The sequence below is a fragment of the Etheostoma cragini genome, chromosome 16 (genome assembly GCF_013103735.1).
Source record: "Etheostoma cragini isolate CJK2018 chromosome 16, CSU_Ecrag_1.0, whole genome shotgun sequence".
Lineage (NCBI taxonomy): Eukaryota > Metazoa > Chordata > Actinopteri > Perciformes > Percidae > Etheostoma > Etheostoma cragini.
In genome coordinates, this window is record NC_048422.1 from 22,756,117 (window position 1) to 22,776,705 (window position 20,589).

At 40.4% G+C, this 20,589-nt stretch overlaps 4 protein-coding genes across 10 annotated transcripts in view; 3 read left to right on the top strand and 1 right to left on the bottom strand.

Annotated features, from left to right (window-relative positions):
- Positions 1-3,731, bottom strand: part of ccdc62 (coiled-coil domain containing 62) — a 6,568-nt gene extending 2,837 nt beyond the window's left edge. For both annotated transcript variants that reach the window (XM_034896134.1, XM_034896133.1), the window contains exons 1-9: positions 3,361-3,731; positions 3,206-3,246; positions 2,968-3,111; positions 2,526-2,718; positions 2,094-2,260; positions 1,495-1,596; positions 1,229-1,400; positions 608-709; positions 164-252 (exon numbers count right to left, since the gene is read on the bottom strand). In XM_034896134.1, the coding sequence (XP_034752025.1) occupies positions 164-252; positions 608-709; positions 1,229-1,400; positions 1,495-1,596; positions 2,094-2,260; positions 2,526-2,718; positions 2,968-3,111; positions 3,206-3,246; positions 3,361-3,427 (1,077 nt within the window). In that variant the 5' untranslated portion in view covers positions 3,428-3,731. The remainder of the gene's footprint in view (positions 1-163; positions 253-607; positions 710-1,228; positions 1,401-1,494; positions 1,597-2,093; positions 2,261-2,525; positions 2,719-2,967; positions 3,112-3,205; positions 3,247-3,360) is intronic.
- Positions 3,732-3,979: 248 nt separating this feature from the next.
- Positions 3,980-9,888, top strand: denr (density-regulated protein). 4 transcript variants are annotated; one of them, XM_034896193.1, is made up of 8 exons: positions 3,980-4,204; positions 5,099-5,211; positions 5,678-5,697; positions 5,988-6,072; positions 7,373-7,459; positions 8,364-8,480; positions 8,579-8,718; positions 9,569-9,888. In XM_034896193.1, the coding sequence occupies exons 2-8, from the start codon at positions 5,109-5,111 to the stop codon at positions 9,611-9,613; spliced, it is 597 nt and encodes a 198-aa protein (XP_034752084.1). In that variant the 5' UTR covers positions 3,980-4,204; positions 5,099-5,108; the 3' UTR covers positions 9,614-9,888. The 4 variants fall into 4 exon arrangements, with proteins under 4 accessions (XP_034752084.1, XP_034752085.1, XP_034752086.1 ...); XM_034896194.1 differs by having other exon boundaries at positions 4,035-4,340; XM_034896195.1 differs by lacking the exon at positions 3,980-4,204 and adding an exon at positions 4,211-4,332 and having other exon boundaries at positions 5,097-5,211.
- Positions 9,889-10,133: 245 nt separating this feature from the next.
- Positions 10,134-11,580, top strand: LOC117959173 (hydroxycarboxylic acid receptor 3-like). Its single transcript, XM_034896161.1, has one exon. The coding sequence runs from the start codon at positions 10,294-10,296 to the stop codon at positions 11,341-11,343; it is 1,050 nt and encodes a 349-aa protein (XP_034752052.1). The 5' UTR covers positions 10,134-10,293; the 3' UTR covers positions 11,344-11,580.
- An 840-nt stretch (positions 11,581-12,420) lies between these two features.
- The window catches only part of clip1b (CAP-GLY domain containing linker protein 1b), a 30,671-nt gene continuing 22,502 nt past the window's right edge, over positions 12,421-20,589 (top strand). For 2 of the 3 annotated variants that reach the window (XM_034896086.1, XM_034896087.1), the window contains exons 1-10: positions 12,421-12,529; positions 14,791-14,993; positions 16,327-16,707; positions 16,790-16,920; positions 17,339-17,463; positions 17,593-17,794; positions 18,204-18,401; positions 18,644-18,747; positions 18,895-18,955; positions 20,439-20,543. In XM_034896086.1, the coding sequence (XP_034751977.1) occupies positions 14,885-14,993; positions 16,327-16,707; positions 16,790-16,920; positions 17,339-17,463; positions 17,593-17,794; positions 18,204-18,401; positions 18,644-18,747; positions 18,895-18,955; positions 20,439-20,543 (1,416 nt within the window). In that variant the 5' untranslated portion in view covers positions 12,421-12,529; positions 14,791-14,884. The remainder of the gene's footprint in view (positions 12,530-14,790; positions 14,994-16,326; positions 16,708-16,789; positions 16,921-17,338; positions 17,464-17,592; positions 17,795-18,203; positions 18,402-18,643; positions 18,748-18,894; positions 18,956-20,438; positions 20,544-20,589) is intronic. The other variant, XM_034896089.1, reaches the window with a different exon arrangement.

Sequence of the window (20,589 nt, forward strand, 5' to 3'; positions counted from 1 at the left end):
TACTGTACCTGTCGTTACTGTACCTGTCGTTACTGTACCTGTCGTTACTGTACCTGTCGTTACTGTACCTGTCGTTACCGTACCCGTCCTGTTGTTACTGTACCTGTCGTTACTGTACCTGTCGTTACTGTACCTGTCGTTACTGTACCTGTCGTTACTGTACCTGTCGTAGGCAGCGGAGCTCTGACATGGTGCGTTCCTGTTTGGAGCGAGCCAGATCGAGCAGCTCATCTCTCCAGCAGTCTCCCTCCCCTGGTGACCAACATCAAATACTGCAATTACCTAAGCACAAATATCTGTTTTTCAGGCTAGGAGGTGTATTATTAGTCTGTTTGACAGTCTAGTTATCTGTTTAATCGTGCATGTTCTCCCCGTGTCTGCGTGGGTTTTCTCCGGGTGCTCCCGTTTCCCCCACCTCTAAAAACATGTTCCCCTCCCTCTCTACCAAGCTGATGTGTGGTGAGGATCTGGCGTTGTAAGCCTGCCGTGCATTTCCCAGATGGGTATTACACATTGGTGGTGTTAGAGAGTAGTTCTCCCCCCTGAGGCGTTTTGAGAGTCTATGATGAAGCGTTACATAAATATAACAAATAATAATTATTACTACCTGTCAAGGCCAGATCTCTACGGAGCAGCTGCAGCTCCTGTTTGAGACGGATGATCTCCTCTCGCTGGGTGCTGCTCTGTGTTACCTGCTGCTGCAGCTCCTCTACAACCACAGTGGGACACAGGAGAAAAAAAGACATTTTTGACTAAAACGATTAGAAGCTTAGGAATTAGTCAATCAACAGAAAATTAAAAATAGCATACTGACGTCTTAACTAAAATTTTAAGATGGTTGATTCTATGAAAGTTTGTAAAATACACCATTACTTAATGGGGATATCGCACATTTTCGGTCAGTATTTGCACAAAAGCATTGTTTGCACACACGAAAAATGAAAGATATAGTTGAGTGAAGAAGGAAAAAAAGAGCAGATACAACCTTATAACTCAAGGGGTTTTCTTGTCATCTCTCTAATACAATTCAAAGACTGGACAAGCATTTTGTTAGGAGCATACTGATGTCTTAACTCTGCATGTTTAGCTCAACCTATTCCATGCTGACATTGAGGGTGGAAAAAAATCAGCAGGACGTCTATAGAGAGTTTTAAGATGGTTGATTATTTTGAAGCCAAACGCACTACGTCCTGTATGTAAGGAACTTACAACAGTTTTACTCGTGTACCTTTAAGGTGTGTGATCTCATGCCTGGCCTCTCTGTAGCGACGTTTATTTTCCTCTGAGTCTCTCAGGAGTTTGCTTTCTCGCGAGCGACTCTCTGCCAGCGATGTCTCCAGGTCTCGTAGGTGCCCTGTGAGGTTGCCTAAATGACCAGAGGCCTCCATCACATCTTTGTCCTGATGAGGGGGGAAAAAAACCATTGATCATCAACTAGCAGAATATCTGAAACCCATACAAGAGAAGTTACAGAGGGATAAAAGTGTAGTGTACCTTGAGTTTGAGCATGGAGCTCAGTTCTTCTTCCCTGACCTGCAGAGAGCCGACTTGAGTGGACAGAGCCGTGACCGTGGAGTTGAGACTTTGGTTCTGCTCCTAAAAGACACAACAGACACTTAAAAACTAAAAACAGACATATTAAGTCCTGCTTTCCAATATTGTTTTCTACTGAGTATGAGAATAATGAGTTCATTAAGCAATACACTTATGGCAAACATTATACATAAAAATTCATTATCCTCCTGCATACTAAGATATTACAAGACTTTGATTCCAGTATAAAAGCAATTTGTATTGTCAACAAATCCCATGAAAGGACAAAAAACTATAACACCAGCAGATTTCATGTGTCTTTTAATTATTTGTGTAAAATATTATATAAGATATTGTTTTAAAGAACAAAAGTTATGTGTGTATCAAAGTCTTATATATTATAAAAGAATATATAGAATATAACTAACCTTATCCAACTATCACTAAGAAAACACCAACTATATTCACAGTGAGTCGTTCTGGTGCTATTCTTCTGTCTTAGTCACAAGCTTTGAGCAGTATTTTTATATAAAAAAATACTAATGTGTATGATTGTGTACCTCAAAGTCTTGACATTTTTGGCTGATGTTCTGCTGTTTCTGTTCGAGCTCACAGATCTGCTGTTGGGCTACGCTGAGCTCCTTCTGGACCACCTCCTCCCGAGTTTCTACCACCCACACACGTTTAGTCAGGACCCTGATCACCTCGTTACGCTTCTGCAACTCATCTGCACAAAAAAAATGAAATAATCAGTCATGGACTCGAGCTAAAACAATCACAGAAGAATAACTGTAATGGACTTCGATCAAACCTCAAACACAAGCAGATAAATATATATTAATGATTCATGATTCAGCAAATTTGTAATTTGGATTTGCTGCCCTGTAAAAGGACTTTGAGTCCATGAAAAGCGCTATATGCTAAAACGTGGAAGCAAGAAATATTTAAGGACTGGCTCTGTATCAAATCAGGGAAGAGCTCTGTGTCCTCACCATCCAAACGGGCACATCTCTGCTCCAAGGTAAGCACCCGGTGGCGATCTTGTTCCCAGGCGTGAATCTGCTTATGATGGGAGGCAGCCATAGCGTTCAGCTCCCTCTCCCTGTCCTTCAGCTCAGCCATCAGCAGCTTGAGCTCCCTCCTCTGCTTTTGGATGGTGGAGCCACTCGGATCATTCACAGGACACTTTTGGAAATCCCAAAGAAAAGACACATAAAGCTTTCACCATAACATAATATGCCTATTATATTTCCTATAAGTTGTTTTGTGAATGCACTGCTTTGTTTAAACGCTGACAGGTGTCAGATATGGTGGAGCTTGTAGCCTGCGCATTAACTCATCACAAATGAATTCAGTGTGTGTGGGAAAAAATGCCCAAGCTACATTATAAACAATAAACTGGAGCTCCTGGGCAGGGGCCAAATTTGACCCCACCTCGGTGTCCTGTGAGCTGGGGGGACACAGGTCGTCTGCTGGGAGGGGAGGTGTACTTTTGGCCCACCGTTGCGCTGTCTTGTCCATCTTGAAGCTGCTTAGGACAGAGGGTTGTCTAGCATCCAGTGAAGCACCACCAGTATTCTGAAAAGTGGCATATATATATATATATAGACAAATTACAGACAATATGAATGCATGTATTGTATTATGTGGATTTAACATAAATGTCACTGACCCTTTTAACTGGAGTGCTGTGCCAGAGCTCAGCTGAAGTATCTGAAACCAAGTCAAAGTGGATGTTTGATGGTTGAAACCTTCCCTTACACATTTCAAACAAATTCATTTAATGGACATGTTGTTGGTTGAGCCAATGATGATGTGAATGTTTACCATTTGACCAGGGGAAACAAGCTAAGGCTCTTCCATTTGAAGGGGACAGTCCTTTTCCTTTGTCCATCACATAACGGTTACACACAATTCCTTAGTGTTTTATCCCCAGCAACTCCCTGTGTTATGTTACCTTCATTGCTGTTATTTGTAGCTTGTTGTTGTGGGCATCTATTTGGGGGCATGCTAGTCAGCTAACGTTAGCTCAAGTTAACGTTAGCCTAGCAAACTGCTAAAGTTAACGTTAACTCTGCAAAATAGGCTAAACAACTTATGTAATTTAGCAAAACGCTCTAAAAGTAACTCAAATCTCGTTAGCTGACAATAACAGTTGATCTAAAATACGGAAACGACTTGCTAGCTAGCATTAGTTTCTAGCCGACTTATCTAACTAGCTAACTTTTGAACGTAGAACGTAAAGGTAGAGTGAAGCGGGGAAACAAGGATTGGACAATGACGTCACGCCAACGTACATCCCGCAGTTTCCCCCCAACGTTCACTTAATATTAAAAGTACAATTATGACACTGAAAGGATGACGAGTTTCCCTAAAACATAGAAACATGACACAATAAATTAGCCTAATTCATTTCTTGTCCCATAAAGGTTCATGATTCGTTATATGGTCAGGGTTGTCATTCCGTCCCCCGACCGCCAGGGGCGCTGTTTCGCACAGTCGGCGCGTATCCGCCACTCCACCAACTAAAACAAGAAGCGCTACTAGGCGTGCTCAAAGTACGCCAGCTAAACCTTATTCAATAAGAATGATTTTGTAAAAGTTAAACTAACGTTAATAATGCGAGCGGATTTACTGAACAGACATCAGTTTTAAGAATACATTTCGCGGGGTATGTAACTCGACATTTTGTTCTATCTTCATTCGGTTTATTCAGCAGCGTTCATTTAGCGGTGCGTTAGCTTATGTAGCATGCTAAGCTAAAGCCCCACTAACGGTGCTAACGGTGACAGCTGGGTGAGTCTACGGTAAGCCCACATTTTTTTCCTAGGATACCGAACGCATGTCCCGAACTACTCCCCCTCTGATTGGCTAGTACTCGTTGCCTGCTCTGGCTGGATTGGTTACATTTAGGCAAGAGTAGTGGGATTGGATACGATAAGGGTAATAATGTCAAGGTAAGCCAATCAGAAGCTGAGTAGGGCGGGCCATTCCTTCGTTATCCTGGGAAAGAAATACTCGTAAACGGTACATGTTACCTGATGAATGAAAACACTGAAACTAAATTCAGGGATATTTTTTACAACAAGGTACAGTTGTCTACATGGTATAATATTATACAATGTCCACGACAACCGGAATATTCAAACGTAGACATTACAACAAGTGTTGTAGCTAAGCGGTGTATTTAATAAAACACCCGCATGTGTTAGCCAGCTAAAGCTAGTTCTTCTGCTGACTTCTCCGATGCTATCAAGCCAACTATCAAATGCTATGCTACTGTTGTGCATTAAATTACACCACCGCGAGACCGACCTGTGATCTATTTCAGTTCACATGTGTCAGGATGTTAGCTAGCTAGCTGCTATTCATGTAACTGATCTGTAGTGTTTGGGCAAGCTAGCATGATGAAATATTGGCACGAGCCTTGTTCACTCATGCCTACAGTGATAACAACAATATCACAGCTTGTATTCTGAAGTTATTTGAGGTATAATTTACAACAAACTGTATGGGCCCTGTGTAATTATTATTTTTTTGTCCATTTGTGTCTTTTTTGATCCAGATAATTTGCGATGGCTACTACTGAGATGGATTCTGGTTCTTTGGAAAGCAGACCAGAACACAGGACAGTGGGCTCTAACTCAAACTACCCACTGAAAGTACTTTACTGTGGAGGTACAGTACATGTTACTTGGTTTGTCATCTTCCCACACTATTCTACACTGTATGTATAATACAGTGTAGAATAGTAATTATACTCTGTATTATCTTAATAGTGTTAAACTGTCTTATTACGATATATATCGCCCAGCCATAAATCACATTATATATTATTGTGAAATACGCTGTTTATCTATATGCAAGACTTGCTGACTCGCTGCTATTAACCACACCATTGACACTTTACCTTGTCTTCAATTGCTGCTGTATGCTTGATTAATTTTTAATTTTTCTAGTTGTATATACCACTTAATATAATAAATATTTGTGGTTCTTTATTTGTATTTGTTTCTGTGTTTGTACGGCTGCAACACAAACTTTTCCTCTCTGGGGATTAATTACAGCTTATATTATCTTAACAAAATGTGTGTTGGTGCCATTTCAAAATGTGACAATGTGAATTATTTCTGTTTCTTTGCAGTGTGCTCTCTGCCTACTGAGGTAAGTTTTGATTATCTAACAAGAAGGACCCAGTTCACTAAAACCCTCACGGTTGAGATATCACAATCAGCCTTAGTATGTGTTCACACAATGTATTTAACTCTGTTTTAATGTTTCTTTCCGTTTACTTATACACACAACAATTAACAGGATGACAGAAATAGACATAGATCTAAAAACAAGGACTACAAAGCTGTCTGAAGTACATGCCTATTGTGTCTAGTCAAACTGTAGACTGTATTTAAGCCGTTTTTAAAGGTATAATTAAATCTTCACTGTTGTGTCTACAGTACTGTGAGTACATGCCGGAGCCAGCCAAATGTAGGGTTTGGCTTGAGAAGAACTTCCCAGATGTATTTGCCAGGATGACCGTAGGTGAGTGCCATCAAAACATGTATTCTTAATTATTACTATTATTGTTATTATTATTATTATTATTTAAGATTATTTTTGGGGGCTTTTCCGCCTTTAATGGACAGGACAGATAGGTGAGGGGTGGGAAGACATGCAGGAAATGGTCACAGGTCGGACTCGAACCCTGCATCTCCGCGTCGAGGCATAAACCTCTGTGTATACGTGCGCCCGCTCTACAAGCTGAGCCAACCAGACCACAACTCTTAATTATTTGTGACCCAAGATTAAAGCTGGGAAATATAGATTCATAAAGTTTTGTTATAGTGTGAAGTTTGTGGATGTTGTGATTATTGTGCTGGGGAATATTTTTTTTACTTCAATTTACACAAATATCCAATGGAATTTAAATGGACTATGCAAACTTCTGTTTGTTATGTCTTCAAATCCACTGTTTTCTCTGTTACAGTTGTTTTTAGTGTTCCTTTTTTGCAAAAGTAACATTTTCAGTTTTTATTGATGTACCCATAATTGGCCAAATTGTTGAAAATAATCTAATTTCACATTTTCTGTCTGTATCATACTTTTATACTCTATGTCACCTTGTTCCAGCTCATCATTGAAGCTATATGACGTTTACACAGACTACAATTTAAAAACTAACACTCCATGTTTGATTCCATCAGATGGATTGAAACACTTTCCTAAGATTCAACCATACATTTTTGGTGTGTTTTGGAAACTGTGGATTTGAACAATGTTTGGCTGCACAGCTTCAGTTTGTAATGACAGACCTACATGCCGGTGAGGTATTATTAGTAATATTTGATTGTGCTTGTGTGAAAAAAGAGCATTTATAACTTGCTTGAACCTGTATCGTATTGCATATCTACAGCTTCCTCAGCACAAATCACAGGGTTAAATATCCACGTTTAAGGACCAACACAAGCTGTGTTTATATAAATATATATGAAAGAGACTCACTGGGAAGTCCTAAAGCTGTGAAACGAAAAAATCGAACATTTTTGGAAATGTGTATTTTGAGTTTTGAAAGTTTACTTGTAGTACAAGTTTCACTACAGTGTATCCAGAGTGAGAAATGACTTCATAATGAGGTTAAATCTCTTCAGGTCTAAAGGTCTGTAATGACGTCAAAGTTAAAAAACCCAAACCAACAACAACCTGTTATGGTCGCGCTGGTCAGCAGCTAGACTAGTCTGTTAAACAGATCCATCTTTGCGCTTATATCAGTCATCCAGAAAGCAAAAAAAGCTGCGTTGCAGGACTGGTTTTAATGTTTTCCTGTTGTCCTTGTGAACCACTGGCCCGGCAGCAGATGCACCGAACCAGGAGCTCGGCACTGGAGAGGCTCCCCCTGCAGGCGAGGAGGAGAAAAAGAAACAGAGGAGAGGTACGTTGTCAAATGTAAAAGGGACTTTTGTTTTTCTCCCTAGAATCCTCTTTATTGGGCCTATTTTAGGACCTTATACTGTTTGTTCTACATTATTTCTAGGTGTCAAAGCAAAAGAGTTTTTAAAGGTTAACCTGCCTTGTTTATGTTTAATTTCCTAAAATGTCATTCCTGGTAGATTTGGTGACATCTGCATGCGTTTTTTTTCTGTTTTGTGCGTGTGAAGGCAGTTTAAATAATATAGTTTTCGAAACCGATTTGATTTAATGAAAATCCGAAGAATCAAAACTTTACCGCTGTGTGTATTTTAAGATGTTGCTGTGTTGGTTAATTGTGTTTAGGGATTTAACGATTACCGGTGTAACGGTCAACCACGAGAAACACGTTGAAGATGAACAATTACAGTTTTTATTTAAAATATCAAGATTATCACGGTGGATTACCACGGTGTGGAGGCCGTGTGTTTAATGCTTCCCAGCTTCATCCGAGTCTCCTGTTGCCGCGCAGGCGCACTGCGTAGCCTCAGACGTTTTCTTGAAGTTGAAATCATGGCGGCAGGAGGAGACAACAGGACATTTATCAGCCCTCTAAGTCTGAAGCATGGGCATGTTTTGGTTATTATAAGAATGCCAAAGGACAGTTGATTGAACATAGTGATCCTGTCTGCACAACGTGCAGGAAAAAAGTTGCTGCTTAAAGCATTGAACACACTTTTTAAAATACCGCGATAAAACAGAAAAAAACTGATTATTTTGGTCACTCAAACCGTGAGGTACACCCTAATTGTGTTGGTGAAACTATTTTCATGAAAATAGCAACATCCCATATTTAGATGGATTAACACTATAAGAGATTTGAAAGATATTAATCTGCTTTATTTTATTACTTTGTTGGGTTTTTTTAGGTGGAAAAGGCCTGATCAAACAGAAAAAGAAGACTCTTCCTCAGAAAGTCACAATAGCAAAAATCCCCAGAGCCAAGAAAAAATATGTCACACGGGTGTGTGGCATGGCAACATTTGGTAAGAGTCTTTAGTGTTTTCTTAGTCTTAACATTGCTCCATTCTCTTTCTCCCCTAATGCTTTATTCTTAACATAAATTCTGTAATGGCTCTTGCAGACATTGAACTGAAAGAGGCTCAGCGATTCTTCGCCCAGAAATTCTCTTGCGGTGCCTCGGTTACAGCTGAGGATGAAATAATCATTCAGGGAGATTTTACAGATGACATAATCGACGTCATTCAAGAGAAGTGGCCTGAGGTGAGCTGTCTGAAATGTGTAGTTAAATGTGTTTCTTCAACGATTTCTCTTTGTTTTGTTTATGTTCTTTTGCCCCGAACTTATTTTTCTTTGAAAGAAGCAGAGCTGGGTTTTCATTTGGAGTTCTGCACTGAGTTTGAGCCTCTCTGTACCGGCACGGTGTCGTTGAAAGTAGGAAGTAGTTGGCCAGGAACAGAGAAGGAATTTGGCCGGATAACTGAGAAAAAAGCATCTCAATGCATCTGATGTATCCTGTTTTATTCGAGCTCTAGCAGTCCTAGTGTATTGATGCATGTGTGTGTATTAGGTTTCTTGTGTCTTATTTTGTTTATTGAATTCATCAACGTGATGAATGTAGGAGTCAGTATGTTGTTCATATTGTCAACAAATTCCCAAAAAGACATAAAAACACATCATTCATACCTAGTCTGTGGCTCTCAGCCCAAAACCTGTTAAATCGTACTGAAAATCTTTTAAAAATGGGTCACAAATGTATGGTTTCATATTTAAAAGTGGCCTTATAATATCCTCAAACAGCTGGTCACTGTATTTTAGCGTTACTCAAACAGGAGGATATAGTGCTTCTGCTGTGGACAATTTTTTTAATTTAATTTTTTTATAAGCAACCTATTGTGTGGGATTGAGCCAAACAAACTACGGTGTGTGTTCATGGTAATGAATAAATAGCTTTTAATAGTATATATATATATAAATAATATCACCATGCCTATTGTGAAAACCTGTTCAATGATAAACAAGCGTAAGGAATTTGTTGCCATTCAAGAAATGTGACTGAAATCACAAAAAGGACACAACTAATACCTTCCGTCTCTGTGTCTGTTGGTTGCAGGTGGATGATGACAGCATTGATGATCTGGGTGAAGTCAAGAAGTGAAGACCAAATATGCACTTTTACTGAAATGGATGTGACCTGTAACAACAACCACAACAACAACAACCTGGCCAAATGTACACATTAAGTCATTTTATACCTATTTTATTTACTGTTCATATAAAGCTGCGGACTTGGCCACTCACTTGGCATATTTTTTTTAGTTGATAGCTGCTTTCTCTCATTTGCCAAAGGTGTGGTATGACGCGAATCCCTCCCAAATGTTCTTCACTCAAGCAAAACTGTAGGCTAATAAATTTCAGTCTCCTTCGCCTGTACAGTCTTTTTTCCCAAGTTTTTCTTTTCTTTTTTCAATGTGTGTGTGTGTGTGTGTCTATTTTTGAAAAACATTAAACGGGATTGTAAGGTTGAATTCAGCTGCTTTATCCGAGTCACTTATATGGCCGCGGGTTACTTGTTTTTCAGGCGTCCCACCTTATCCCCATGAGTAAACTTACTCCCCTGCATAATAGTTTTATAATGAAGCCACGCTCCCCAGACGGATAACATTTACAGTTGTTTCCATGCTCCTCTGGGTCAATACCACTTCCCCACAGATAACACACTTAGTGCACAGATAATACACTTTGCTTCATTGGAGAATTTGCATGTTTGTCCGAGAGTCGTTTGCATGAGCGGAAACATGATGACCTTCTAAAGACACCACCTGCTACATCATATCTATGTTGACACTGTGCAGAGCAGCAGGTTACTGTTGTGCTTCCCTGACCGTTCCAAACATGAATCTCACGTCTTCAGACGAGTGCTGTGCCTTCGAGTCTCCCATGCTCGACCACGTTTTACCTCCAATACTGATCTTGGAGTTCATGTTTGGGCTGATGGGGAACATTATTGCCCTGTGGATGTTCGTCTTTCACATGGACTCATGGAAGCCCAACTCTGTGTACCTCGCTCACCTGGCTGTCGCCGACTCCATCGTGATGTTCTGCCTACCCTTCAGGGCCGACTACTACAGGCGGGGGAAGAACTGGCTGTACGGTGATGTCCCGTGTCGTATCCTGCTTTTCCTGCTGGCAGCCAACCGTGCTGCAGGGATCTTTTTCCTCACAGCCGTGGCTGTTGACCGTTACTTAAAGATTGTCCACCCACTGAACCGGATCAACCGAATGGGTATCGCCTACGCTCTCTGGGTCTCTCTTGGTCTCTGGGCTCTGATTTTTCTTGCCACTGGATATCTTCTTGCCAGTGAGCACTTCTATTACAATAACAACCATACACAGTGTGAGAGTTTTAACATCTGCATGGGCTTCAGTCCTCTCTTCACTTGGCACAACACTTTCTACATGACCCAGTTTTTCCTGCCCTCAGTAATCGTCGCTTTCTGCACCTTCAGAATCACATGGCAGCTGAGAAACAGGACAATGGACAAACAGGGGAAAATCAAACGGGCCGTTCAGTTTGTCTTGGCTGTGGCTTTAATTTTTATTATCTGCTTTTTTCCCAGCACTGTCTCACGCGTAGCTGTCTGGATACTCAAGGTATGGTATAATGAATGCAAATACTTCCAAGAGGCCAACTTGGCATTCTACACTTCGGTGTGTTTCACCTACTTCAACAGCGTCCTCAACCCTCTTGTCTATTACTTCTCGAGCCCTGCCTTCACTGGCACTTTTGACAAGCTCCTGAATAAACTGCTGAGAAGGAGCGGCAACAAAGAGCTGACAGATTCATCTGAGAATGACATCTCCACCATTGATGGTAGAAGGGATTGAAGCCGGCTGCTGTTGTGTACCCTTTCTTCCATTGCAGGGATACTCTAATGAATGCATAGTGCATGGTAAATGCCTGGCTACTGATAGAACTATCCTAGTTTATAACAAAAATAAAAATCCAGAAAAGATTTTGCTGTGAAAAACAAAGTACCCACCTAAAATAGTAGTTTAGTGCTGTGTACTTGTAGACATATTACTAAATCCCTTGTGAGAGTAATCATAAACCATTGACTGGAGGAAAAAGAATTTAGATTGCAAGCTGACCTTGTCAAATATGCACTGCAATTGCTTGTCAAAATGTGATGTTTTTTGTGTGTATATCTACTTTTTCTTGGTATGTAGTTATTATAATACTTTCAGTTGTCACTCATATCTGCTGTGAACAGAAAACACAAGTTTCTGCCACCCAGTAAAACAATATTTACAGTTAAAAGCGGTTAAACAGCCAGAGGAAAGATTAGAGTGATTTCACTTCTGTGGCTGGGTTAACACAGTTGGTGGAGCAGGTGCACATAAATAGAGGTTTACTCCTTGGTTCGACTCCGACTTGCAGCCCTTTGCTGCGTCATTCCCCCTCTCATTCTCCTTTCATGTTTCCATCTGTCCTGAGAAAATAAAAGCCTAAAAATGCCCCAAAAAATCTTTAAAAAGATTGATTTCACTACATGGGAATGGCAGTGTGCTGTTGTCAAACTGTCAATTAATAGGAAACCATACACTTACTGAAAGGCTTAACGTTAAACGTGAGTCCATGTGGATTACGAGCGTTTAACAATGTAAATAAACAAATTAAATTCATCGTTTTTATTTCTATTGTAAGAACGGTGTATTTTTAAATTGTCTTGTCATTCTATGTACATATATTTTCGCACATTTCCAGTCTTGTAACCTTTCACATTTTCTTTGCAATAAAAACATTAAGCATTACAATAACCAACATAAATCACATATGAGTGTCTGTGCAATTTTCTTTAAGGTGTCTTTGTGTCTTTTCCGAGTCGATAAATCGATTTTTAAAATGTGGCGCTCGGATGAACGAGTTTACGGTTTGGTACATGAAGGCAGCATTAGTTGCCAAGGTGACGTCAGGCTGGGGCTGGGCTGGAAAAACATGTAACGGTGTAAAGAGACGCAGCACCCACCCACGGCATCCTTTACCGAGACTCAGTTCATCAACAGAGACCAAGTAAGCTTCCGCGACAACTTTTTACACACCTGTCTGCTTTTATTTATCTTTAATATCACCTTTGTGGGGCGTTAGTTTTTACGTCAACCCCAGTGAATGTTTTATGCTAATCTGAAGCTAGCTTAGCTTTGGCAGTTGGAGCGCATTCCAAGAGGGACCAAAGCTATGACATCAAGGAATAAGTTTAATCTGTCTGATAACATGTTTAATTAAAATTTGCTGGCTTTAAAAAAAAAAAATCAAATGCGTAACTAAGAATATTTACAAAAAAGTGTTCACGCCTAAGTTGCTAGCCCCAGAGATGCAGCCAGTAGAATGAGCCCATCCCAGACACAACAACACAGGCCAGTCTCCTCATGTTTATCAGGTAACCATGCACCCGCAGCGATTTACACATTGTATGGTTGATATTGTGTGATTGTTTAAGGCTAAAGACACAGAAGTGGGAGACTGAGAAGCCCCCAGCCACAGGACGGGATTTGACAGCTCTAGGTGTGCTTGTTGTTTTGGTCGTGCAGCACCAGCTGGGCGGTGTTGAGGTAATGTTTCAGCAGACTAGACATCTCATGTTACCTGCTCATTGCGTGGGATTGACACGTACCCTTCCTTCTGTGCTACCATTAACTGTTAACGTGCAAAAATATACACTAAGACAAATTAATACATCATATTTTTATTCGATGGAAATTTGCAAAAATACCTGCAACACCGTCAGTAGTGGAATAAGTGTTCAGTTCCTTAACTAAAACCACACTGAAAATACTCCACTACAAGAAGAAGTCCTCCAGTCAAAACCTTAAAAGTCTGTATTCCCCGTCAGTGTGTTGCTATTATACATGATCTTTCTCAAATAATATTACTGTTGATGTTTAAGGTTGTGCTAATTTTAACGTCTTTATATGTTGCTGGGTAGTTTAATCTACAGAAATCACATGTTTGTAGATGTGAGCACATCAAGTAAGCACCAGATTTTGACAAGGAATAAAAAACATATCTGGTTCCAGTGTTTTCTCTCAGCTTGTGGAAGACATACTGTAGGTGCACATATTTGATGGGGGGTTTAGGGGTCCTCCCTTAAGAAAATCAAACGTTCTTCAATAAACAGAAAATGCAATTTCACATCATTTAGGACCCCTATTATATTGATTCCCATATATGTGTCTCAAACCTTGAAAAAAGCTGATTTTATAAGGTGATTAAAGACCAAACTTGTTAAAGAAGACCACAGGGGACTTACTACATACATTGTTCCAGAGCTGCACCTAAACCTGATGATGGCAGGAAATCCCTGTGGTTCTGCTGCTTTGATTTGATCATTTTCTGTCCATTTAGAGAATGAGTGCGTCATTGGATCCTAAATCTGTGGAGTACTCTTTAAGTGTAGAGCGTGCTAGGTTGAAACAGCCTTTACCGTGTGAAATAAAACCTCTGTATTGACCTAGTTGGACTCGGTGAATCACTTGCTTGATGAATAAAATGCGTGGTCAGTATGCTGCCCGACACTCATTCTTTATGACGTTCTACGCCGTCTCTGCCAAACACCTACAGCCTAAGACCTGCAGAGAAAGGAACGTCGAGTGTCTGAGGTGGAAAATCAGCATCAATGTTCTGACAGTTAGAGTCAAGGCGTTACGGAGTTAAACAGTAGACATGACACATGTTCAGCAGGACATCACATGTATTACATGAGTGATAATGACCAGCTTTGTAATCTTGGGTACCAAATATAAAAATATCTGTTTTTAAAATAAAAAGAGCTGTACTGTAGTGGTACACAATATTGATCTGTATCGTTACATTACAATTTAAATATCTTCGGGTTTTTGGACAGTAGGTTGGTCAAAACAAGGAAGCGGTCATTGCAGTTGACAATTTTCACTATTCTCTCAAATGTAATAGCCTAAACAACAATGAATTGGTAAATTAATTCATGGAAAAATAACCAAAGTTAATTAATGAATAATTGCATCCCTGATGAGGATCAACTTGCAGACACTTGCCACCTTTCTATCTTCCATGTAGGTTTTATATTTTGGAGTCACTGTGTGTAAGTACATGATTGTAGATTTCTTCTCACAACTACCAAGCATGAATGAGGTATGCATGACAAATATTTGGTAAATATCAACTGTGTAATGAGCTTCTGCGAGCGATTGGCAGCATTACATTAGTCACAGTTAATAGAACAAAAAATGTTGTACTTTCTACCATAATGTTTTATATTTCCACTGAGTCAAGGGACTTTTTCATTTGTTTTCCAGTTCCCTTCCATCACATTGGGACTTCTTGGGGTGGTGGGGAAGGCCTAGTCCCCCCCCCCCCCCCCCCCCCCCCGCGGCCAGGCCGACCCTACCCATGGACAAACCAGGAGCCATGAGTACACCGGGCAAGGCCAGTGGGCTCAAACCCCCCAGCAAAATAGTCCGTCCGTCTGTGGTGCCATCAAAGATGTCTCCGACCTCTGGTAAGAACCAAGAAATTATTTAAATACTTATTTACTATTCAATACTCTGTATTAGGGTTATACACTTAATCAAATTTTAATTGTGATTATAATTTTTGGATCCAGAATGATCAAAAAATGTAGTAATCGAGAGGAAAAAAAGAAGATTATTTAGCATAGTATGTTTTGCAAGCTCTGAATAATTTGTTTTTTAAGTGTTTAGGGAAATTTCACAGTTCAAAGTATTTTCACTGTTGATTTTGTTTTACTGTCATTTTTTAATTAACTTAATAAATGTAAATTCTTTCCAAACATCATTGAGTAATCGCGTTAAATAATCGTGATTTCAATGTTGACCTAAATAACCGTGATTATTATTATTATTATTATTATTATTATTGTTATTATTATTATTAGATTATTTTTGCCGTAATGGAGAAGCCCAATAACATAATGGAGAAAGTATTAGTGGAGGATGTGATGAGTATTTTGGTGTGTTTACATGCAACAGTCAGGACAACACAAGAGCACATTTGTGTAAAAATGGCCCCATAAGCATGCAGCTGTGAAAACTGAAGGTTGGTTGTGCTGTTTGCTCTGAGTAACCACTGGCCGCTCTTTACTACAGCAGGGTGCCAGTCTGATTACAAAGTCCAACTGTTGAAGTGTACTTTATGGATCTTATCCTCCGACCTCTATGTGAACAGGAAGGCAATCAAAAACATGGATTTCTGGGTGTGAGGGCTTCAGAGATTACTCCCAACAAAGATGGTACAGAAGTGAGATGTCTCACTCTGTAGCTGAAACAGAGAGCTCAACACACAGGGTGAAAAGAGGAGCTGCAGCAATGTGCAGTTCAACAAATATATGGTGTTTTCTGAAAGTTAAACCACATAAACCAATTCTGGTACAACCTCGAAATACAATTATTAACCTGAAAATGAGCAAATTAAACTGTTGTATCATAGTTCACCATTTAATTTATGTAGTAAAGGTTTGAGAAGGATATCAATTCTTTGTATTGTTTTCAGCCAAATTATACTTGTAACACTTAAAATTGTCAAGCACTGGAAGTTTGCAACTTGATCACTTTTTGGATTTTTTTCCATATTCAGGAGATATAAAAAATTACAGTATATTGTGTTGTTTAAGCAGATTTTTAAATGTAAAGAAGTATGTGTATTGTGAACATTATGTCATGCTAGAGTTTATGTATCAACAACTGTGTTAACAAACTAACTTTCCAGGTAAACATGAACTTAAACACTTATTTAAACTGACTTGTTTGATTGATGTCAGAAGTGAAAGCAAAAAGCGGTGAATAAAGGTTAATAAATCCAAATTGGAATTGCAGGTTCTCCAAAGCCAGTTCCTCATGAGAAGTCTCCCGGCAGTGTGACCTCCCCTACTCAAGATGGAAGTACGGACTTCCAGGTTGGAGAGAAGGTCTGGGTCAACGGCAACAAGCCCGGCTACGTGCAGTTTATCGGGGGCACGCAGTTTGCTCCCGGGCAGTGGGCTGGGATTGTGCTGGATGAGCATATCGGGAAGAACGATGGGTCTGTGGCAGGGGTCCGATACTTCCAATGTGAGGATGGGAAGGGGATATTCACGCGGCCTTCAAAGCTATCCAAGACTCCACTGCCAGAGAAGGAGGCAAATGGGGGGCAGGCCAGTCCAGCCCCAGCATCCTCAGCCACAAGCGAGTCTGCACCTGCTGGCACTAACTTAACTGGTAAAATCCATCGCGACATATCAGTGAAAACATTGATACATATGTTTGTTTTTCAGTGATATGAAGACGTTTTTTTGTCCAGCTCAGGGCACCGGCATAAAGACAAGTGCTGCACTAAACCGAATGCTCACATCCAGCGAGTCGGTGTCTAACGTCTCAGACACCGAATCCATGAAGAAGAGGAGGGAACTGAGGCTGGGAGACCGTGTGCTGGTGAGAAACACGGTGTAGAATCACTGATGTACTCAGAATGAATACTTAACATAATGTCAATTTCTTTCAACAGTCGGTCTCATACAAGAACAGTTTTGTATTCTGATCCTAAAACAGTCCTAAAACAAGTGTTCATCTGGTATAAAATCTGAAAAGAATTTGCTCTTGTAATATATTTTTATGCACCAACTGATTATATGTTCTTGTGTAAAAGGGTAATGCTTATTTCCAAACGACACTCCAGGTAATTTAATTATTAAAAAGTAGAATGTGCTTATGACAAACTGTCCCAAGTGTCAACTATGTGTTACTGGAGTCCAACAATTCTTTATTTTAATGGCACATTTTGTGACAGAGACTTTAAGTGTAAATATAGAACTAAAAAATATTGTTTTTAATAATTTTTGTGTGTGTATAGGTTGGTGGTAACAAGGCAGGAGTAGTGCGGTTTCTGGGAGAGGCAGACTTTGCAAAGGGAGAGTGGTGTGGAGTGGAACTAGATGAACCTCTTGGCAAGAATGATGGAGCTGTAGCAGGGACCAGGTAAAGACCACTGGCAAAAGACACAAGTATGATATATATATATATATATATATATATATATAAAAGGTAAAGAAAATGTTCCTAAACCAGCGCCGAGGGTATAGTTGGTGCCTGACTGTTTTCTCTCAGATACTTTCAGTGCATGCCCAGGTATGGTCTGTTTGCTCCGGTCCACAAGGTGACACGGATCGGCTTCCCGTGCACCACACCGACCAAAGCGAAGAGCTCACGGAGGAGGTCCACCCTCAAGAAGAGCCCGAGTGCTTCCTCCATCAGCTCGCTCAGCTCCGCCACCTCCTCCATCAGCGGCAAACCCAGCCGAGCGGGCCTGGTAAGACTCCCTCTGTGCTGTTCACCAACACTCTGTGACTGCACATGTTGAAGTTTTCGAAGTTCTGTATCCAGAGGTGCACTAGGAACACTCATCTTCATGTTTTTGTGTCCTGAATTACATTTTTTATCAATGTGATAAGGAGACATTTTAAATAAATGTATTTGTCAACTCACAAAATGGCAGATTAAACTGTAAAACCTTCCATGGCAAGTACATTTGAATATGCTTTAACTGTTTTTTAGCCATGCAAGTGGCAATGTCAGTACATCAGTCAAATCGCTACACCTTTTGCCCTGAAACCTTTTACAAACATTTGTTGTGTAACTGTTATATTTTGGCCTAGGAAGCAGTATCAGACAGCATGCAAACTTTTAAATGTGATCTATCTGTCACTGTATCTTTCCAGCTGACAGAGACATCTGCTCGGTACGCTCGTAAAATCTCTGGCACCACAGCGCTGCAGGAGGCTCTGAAGGAGAAGCAGCAGCACATCGAACAGCTGCTAGCGGAGCGAGATCTGGAGAGATGTGAGGTGGCGAAGGTTACGAGCCATGCAGGAGAGATGCAGCAGGAGATGGTTGTGCTGAGGAAAGGACGGGATCAGGTCAGCTACATGCACACGTCTGTTTTCGGCAGTCAAACAAAAACACAGGCAAATAATGAGCATAAAGTCATTTTAGCACAAAAATGGAGACAAAAATAGATTCCAAAACAACATTTTAAAGATAATGTCATTCACAGTGGTAACAAAAGGGGTCTAAATGTTGGTGATTGGAGCTTAATGTACAGTTAATGCCAGAACCAACTCAACTCAAGCTAAGTGTTCTTCATTCTGTGTGTTGATAGCATGCAATGGAGATGGAGGCAAAGCTGGATCAGCTGCGTTCGCTGGTGGAGGCAGCAGATCGAGACAAAGTGGAGCTGCTCAACCAGCTGGAGGAGGAGAAGAGGTGAGTCAGACTCTGCCTGTAGCCTGCACATTAATCTGTTTCTGGATAAAGTCAGAGCAGTGGTGACCTGGTGGGACATTGTTTGTATGTGTCACTGTATAATGTGTACAGTTGGAAGAATTTTTTTTGATTGTTCCTGTTTGACAGAAAAGTGGAAGATCTCCAGTTTAGTGTGGAGGAGGCCTGCATCACCAGAGGAGACCTGGAGGTAACTTGTGGTTATGTAATCTTTTGGGATGTCACAAGACCAAAAATCTAGTAGTTGATACCGATACCAACAAAAGTACACGATACTCGATACCAAAGTCGATTACCGCGTTATGTAAAAAAAAAAAAGAAGAAGAAGAAGAAGAAACTTAAAATAATACTTAAATTCTTTTATTTAAACATTTGGTGAGGCAGTGTCATGTCACTTTTCTTTCAGTGTCAGTGTTTGTTACTTTAACTTTTTTTTTTTGTGTGGCGTGGAGGGGGCGAGGAGAGCGTGATTTACATGTAACCTGGAGACAACGTCAGTCTTCTGGACCCCACAGCTCGCTGCTCTGAAGCCTGACGTCTTCCATGAGTTCACCAGGTGAAGTCGTGAAAGCCGCCACCATAGATGTAGGCTACGGCAAAGTCAGAAGCAGAATGAGATGCCGTGTATGGAGATGAGGGGCTATTCACTGCTAGTCTGCATTCTTCTTCAGCATCTGGCGGCAGTCTAGAACATTTGTAACGTTAGGTGTATATACTGTACTGCCCCCGTCAGGTCCGGAAGGATTGCATTTCCCCGGTACCTGTGGCACTGTAAAAAATGACTACTGTCGTGTTTTCAGTTTTTTGGTACCGAAGTACCCCTTTTCATGACATTCCTTGAAATTTGGTTCTCAATTAAACTGATTCTTTCACTCACAGCTATACAAATCTCACATATCAGGCTCATTTATTAGTGAAACTTCATGCGTGAATTATTGACAAACTAGATGGATAATTGATTAACTTATTTGAAATAACCATTTCCTTAAGCCCTCCTCTATATAAACATTTCTAATGAACACCGGAGTTTGATCTCTTTTGTTTTTTACTTGCTCTGATATGGCTTTTAACTGCTACTATTGCTTTGCATTACCTGATGATTAAACAAATCATTCTGTTTTAGGATTTTCCTTCTCCTGCGTTCTTTCCATACAATTAATTTGTTTTTTGTTCAGACATGTCTTTCTTCCTGCCCTTTTTTTTATTCATTCATGCTTATTTCATGCATGACCATTCTCTCGTCATCTTTTCATCCACATGCCTGTTCTTGAAATGAAAACTTTCAGCCTTCAGTCTTCTTTCTTGCTTTCATTTTCCTCTCTTGTCTGCATCTTCTTTACTCTTCAGAGGGACTTATTGCCTAAATTAGTGTCCTTCAAGAATTCAAGCAAACAAGTGTCAGTAGAAAAGAAATAAAAATGAGGAATCTGAGTGTTATAACGAGATTATTGAACTAATTACCACCTGATATTCCTCAGAGCAGAATGCCGATCTTTTCCTTTGTCCACAACCAACTGACGTAGCTGAAATGATTGAAACCTTCAGTGCTTTCTTACTTACTGGCCTTTCTCTTTAAAGTCTTGTCTTCCGTCTGTGTGTGGCACACAAAGCTGGCATGTCAGTGTTGCATTGGTGTTTGTTCTCCTTCTCCTCCTGCTCTCTCTTACTAACAGATGCAGTCCAGACTGGAGCATGCCCACATAAAGGAGCTTGAGCAGAGCCTGCTTTTTGAAAAGACCAAAGCTGAAAAACTCCAGAGGGATTTAGAGGACACTAGGGTAATGCTGGCAGTCCTAGCCCCACAGCAGGGCTGAGTGATATGCT

Coding starts and splice junctions, on each gene's coding strand:
- denr (XM_034896193.1), top strand. CDS start 5,109: ATGGCTACTACTGAGATGGATTCTGGTTCTTTGGAAAGCAGACCAGAA. Junction 5,212..5,677: donor GAAAGTACTTTACTGTGGAG/GTACAGTACATG, acceptor GTTTCTTTGCAG/TGTGCTCTCTGCCTACTGAG. Junction 7,460..8,363: donor GAAAAAGAAACAGAGGAGAG/GTACGTTGTCAA, acceptor GGGTTTTTTTAG/GTGGAAAAGGCCTGATCAAA.
- LOC117959173 (XM_034896161.1), top strand. CDS start 10,294: ATGTTGACACTGTGCAGAGCAGCAGGTTACTGTTGTGCTTCCCTGACC.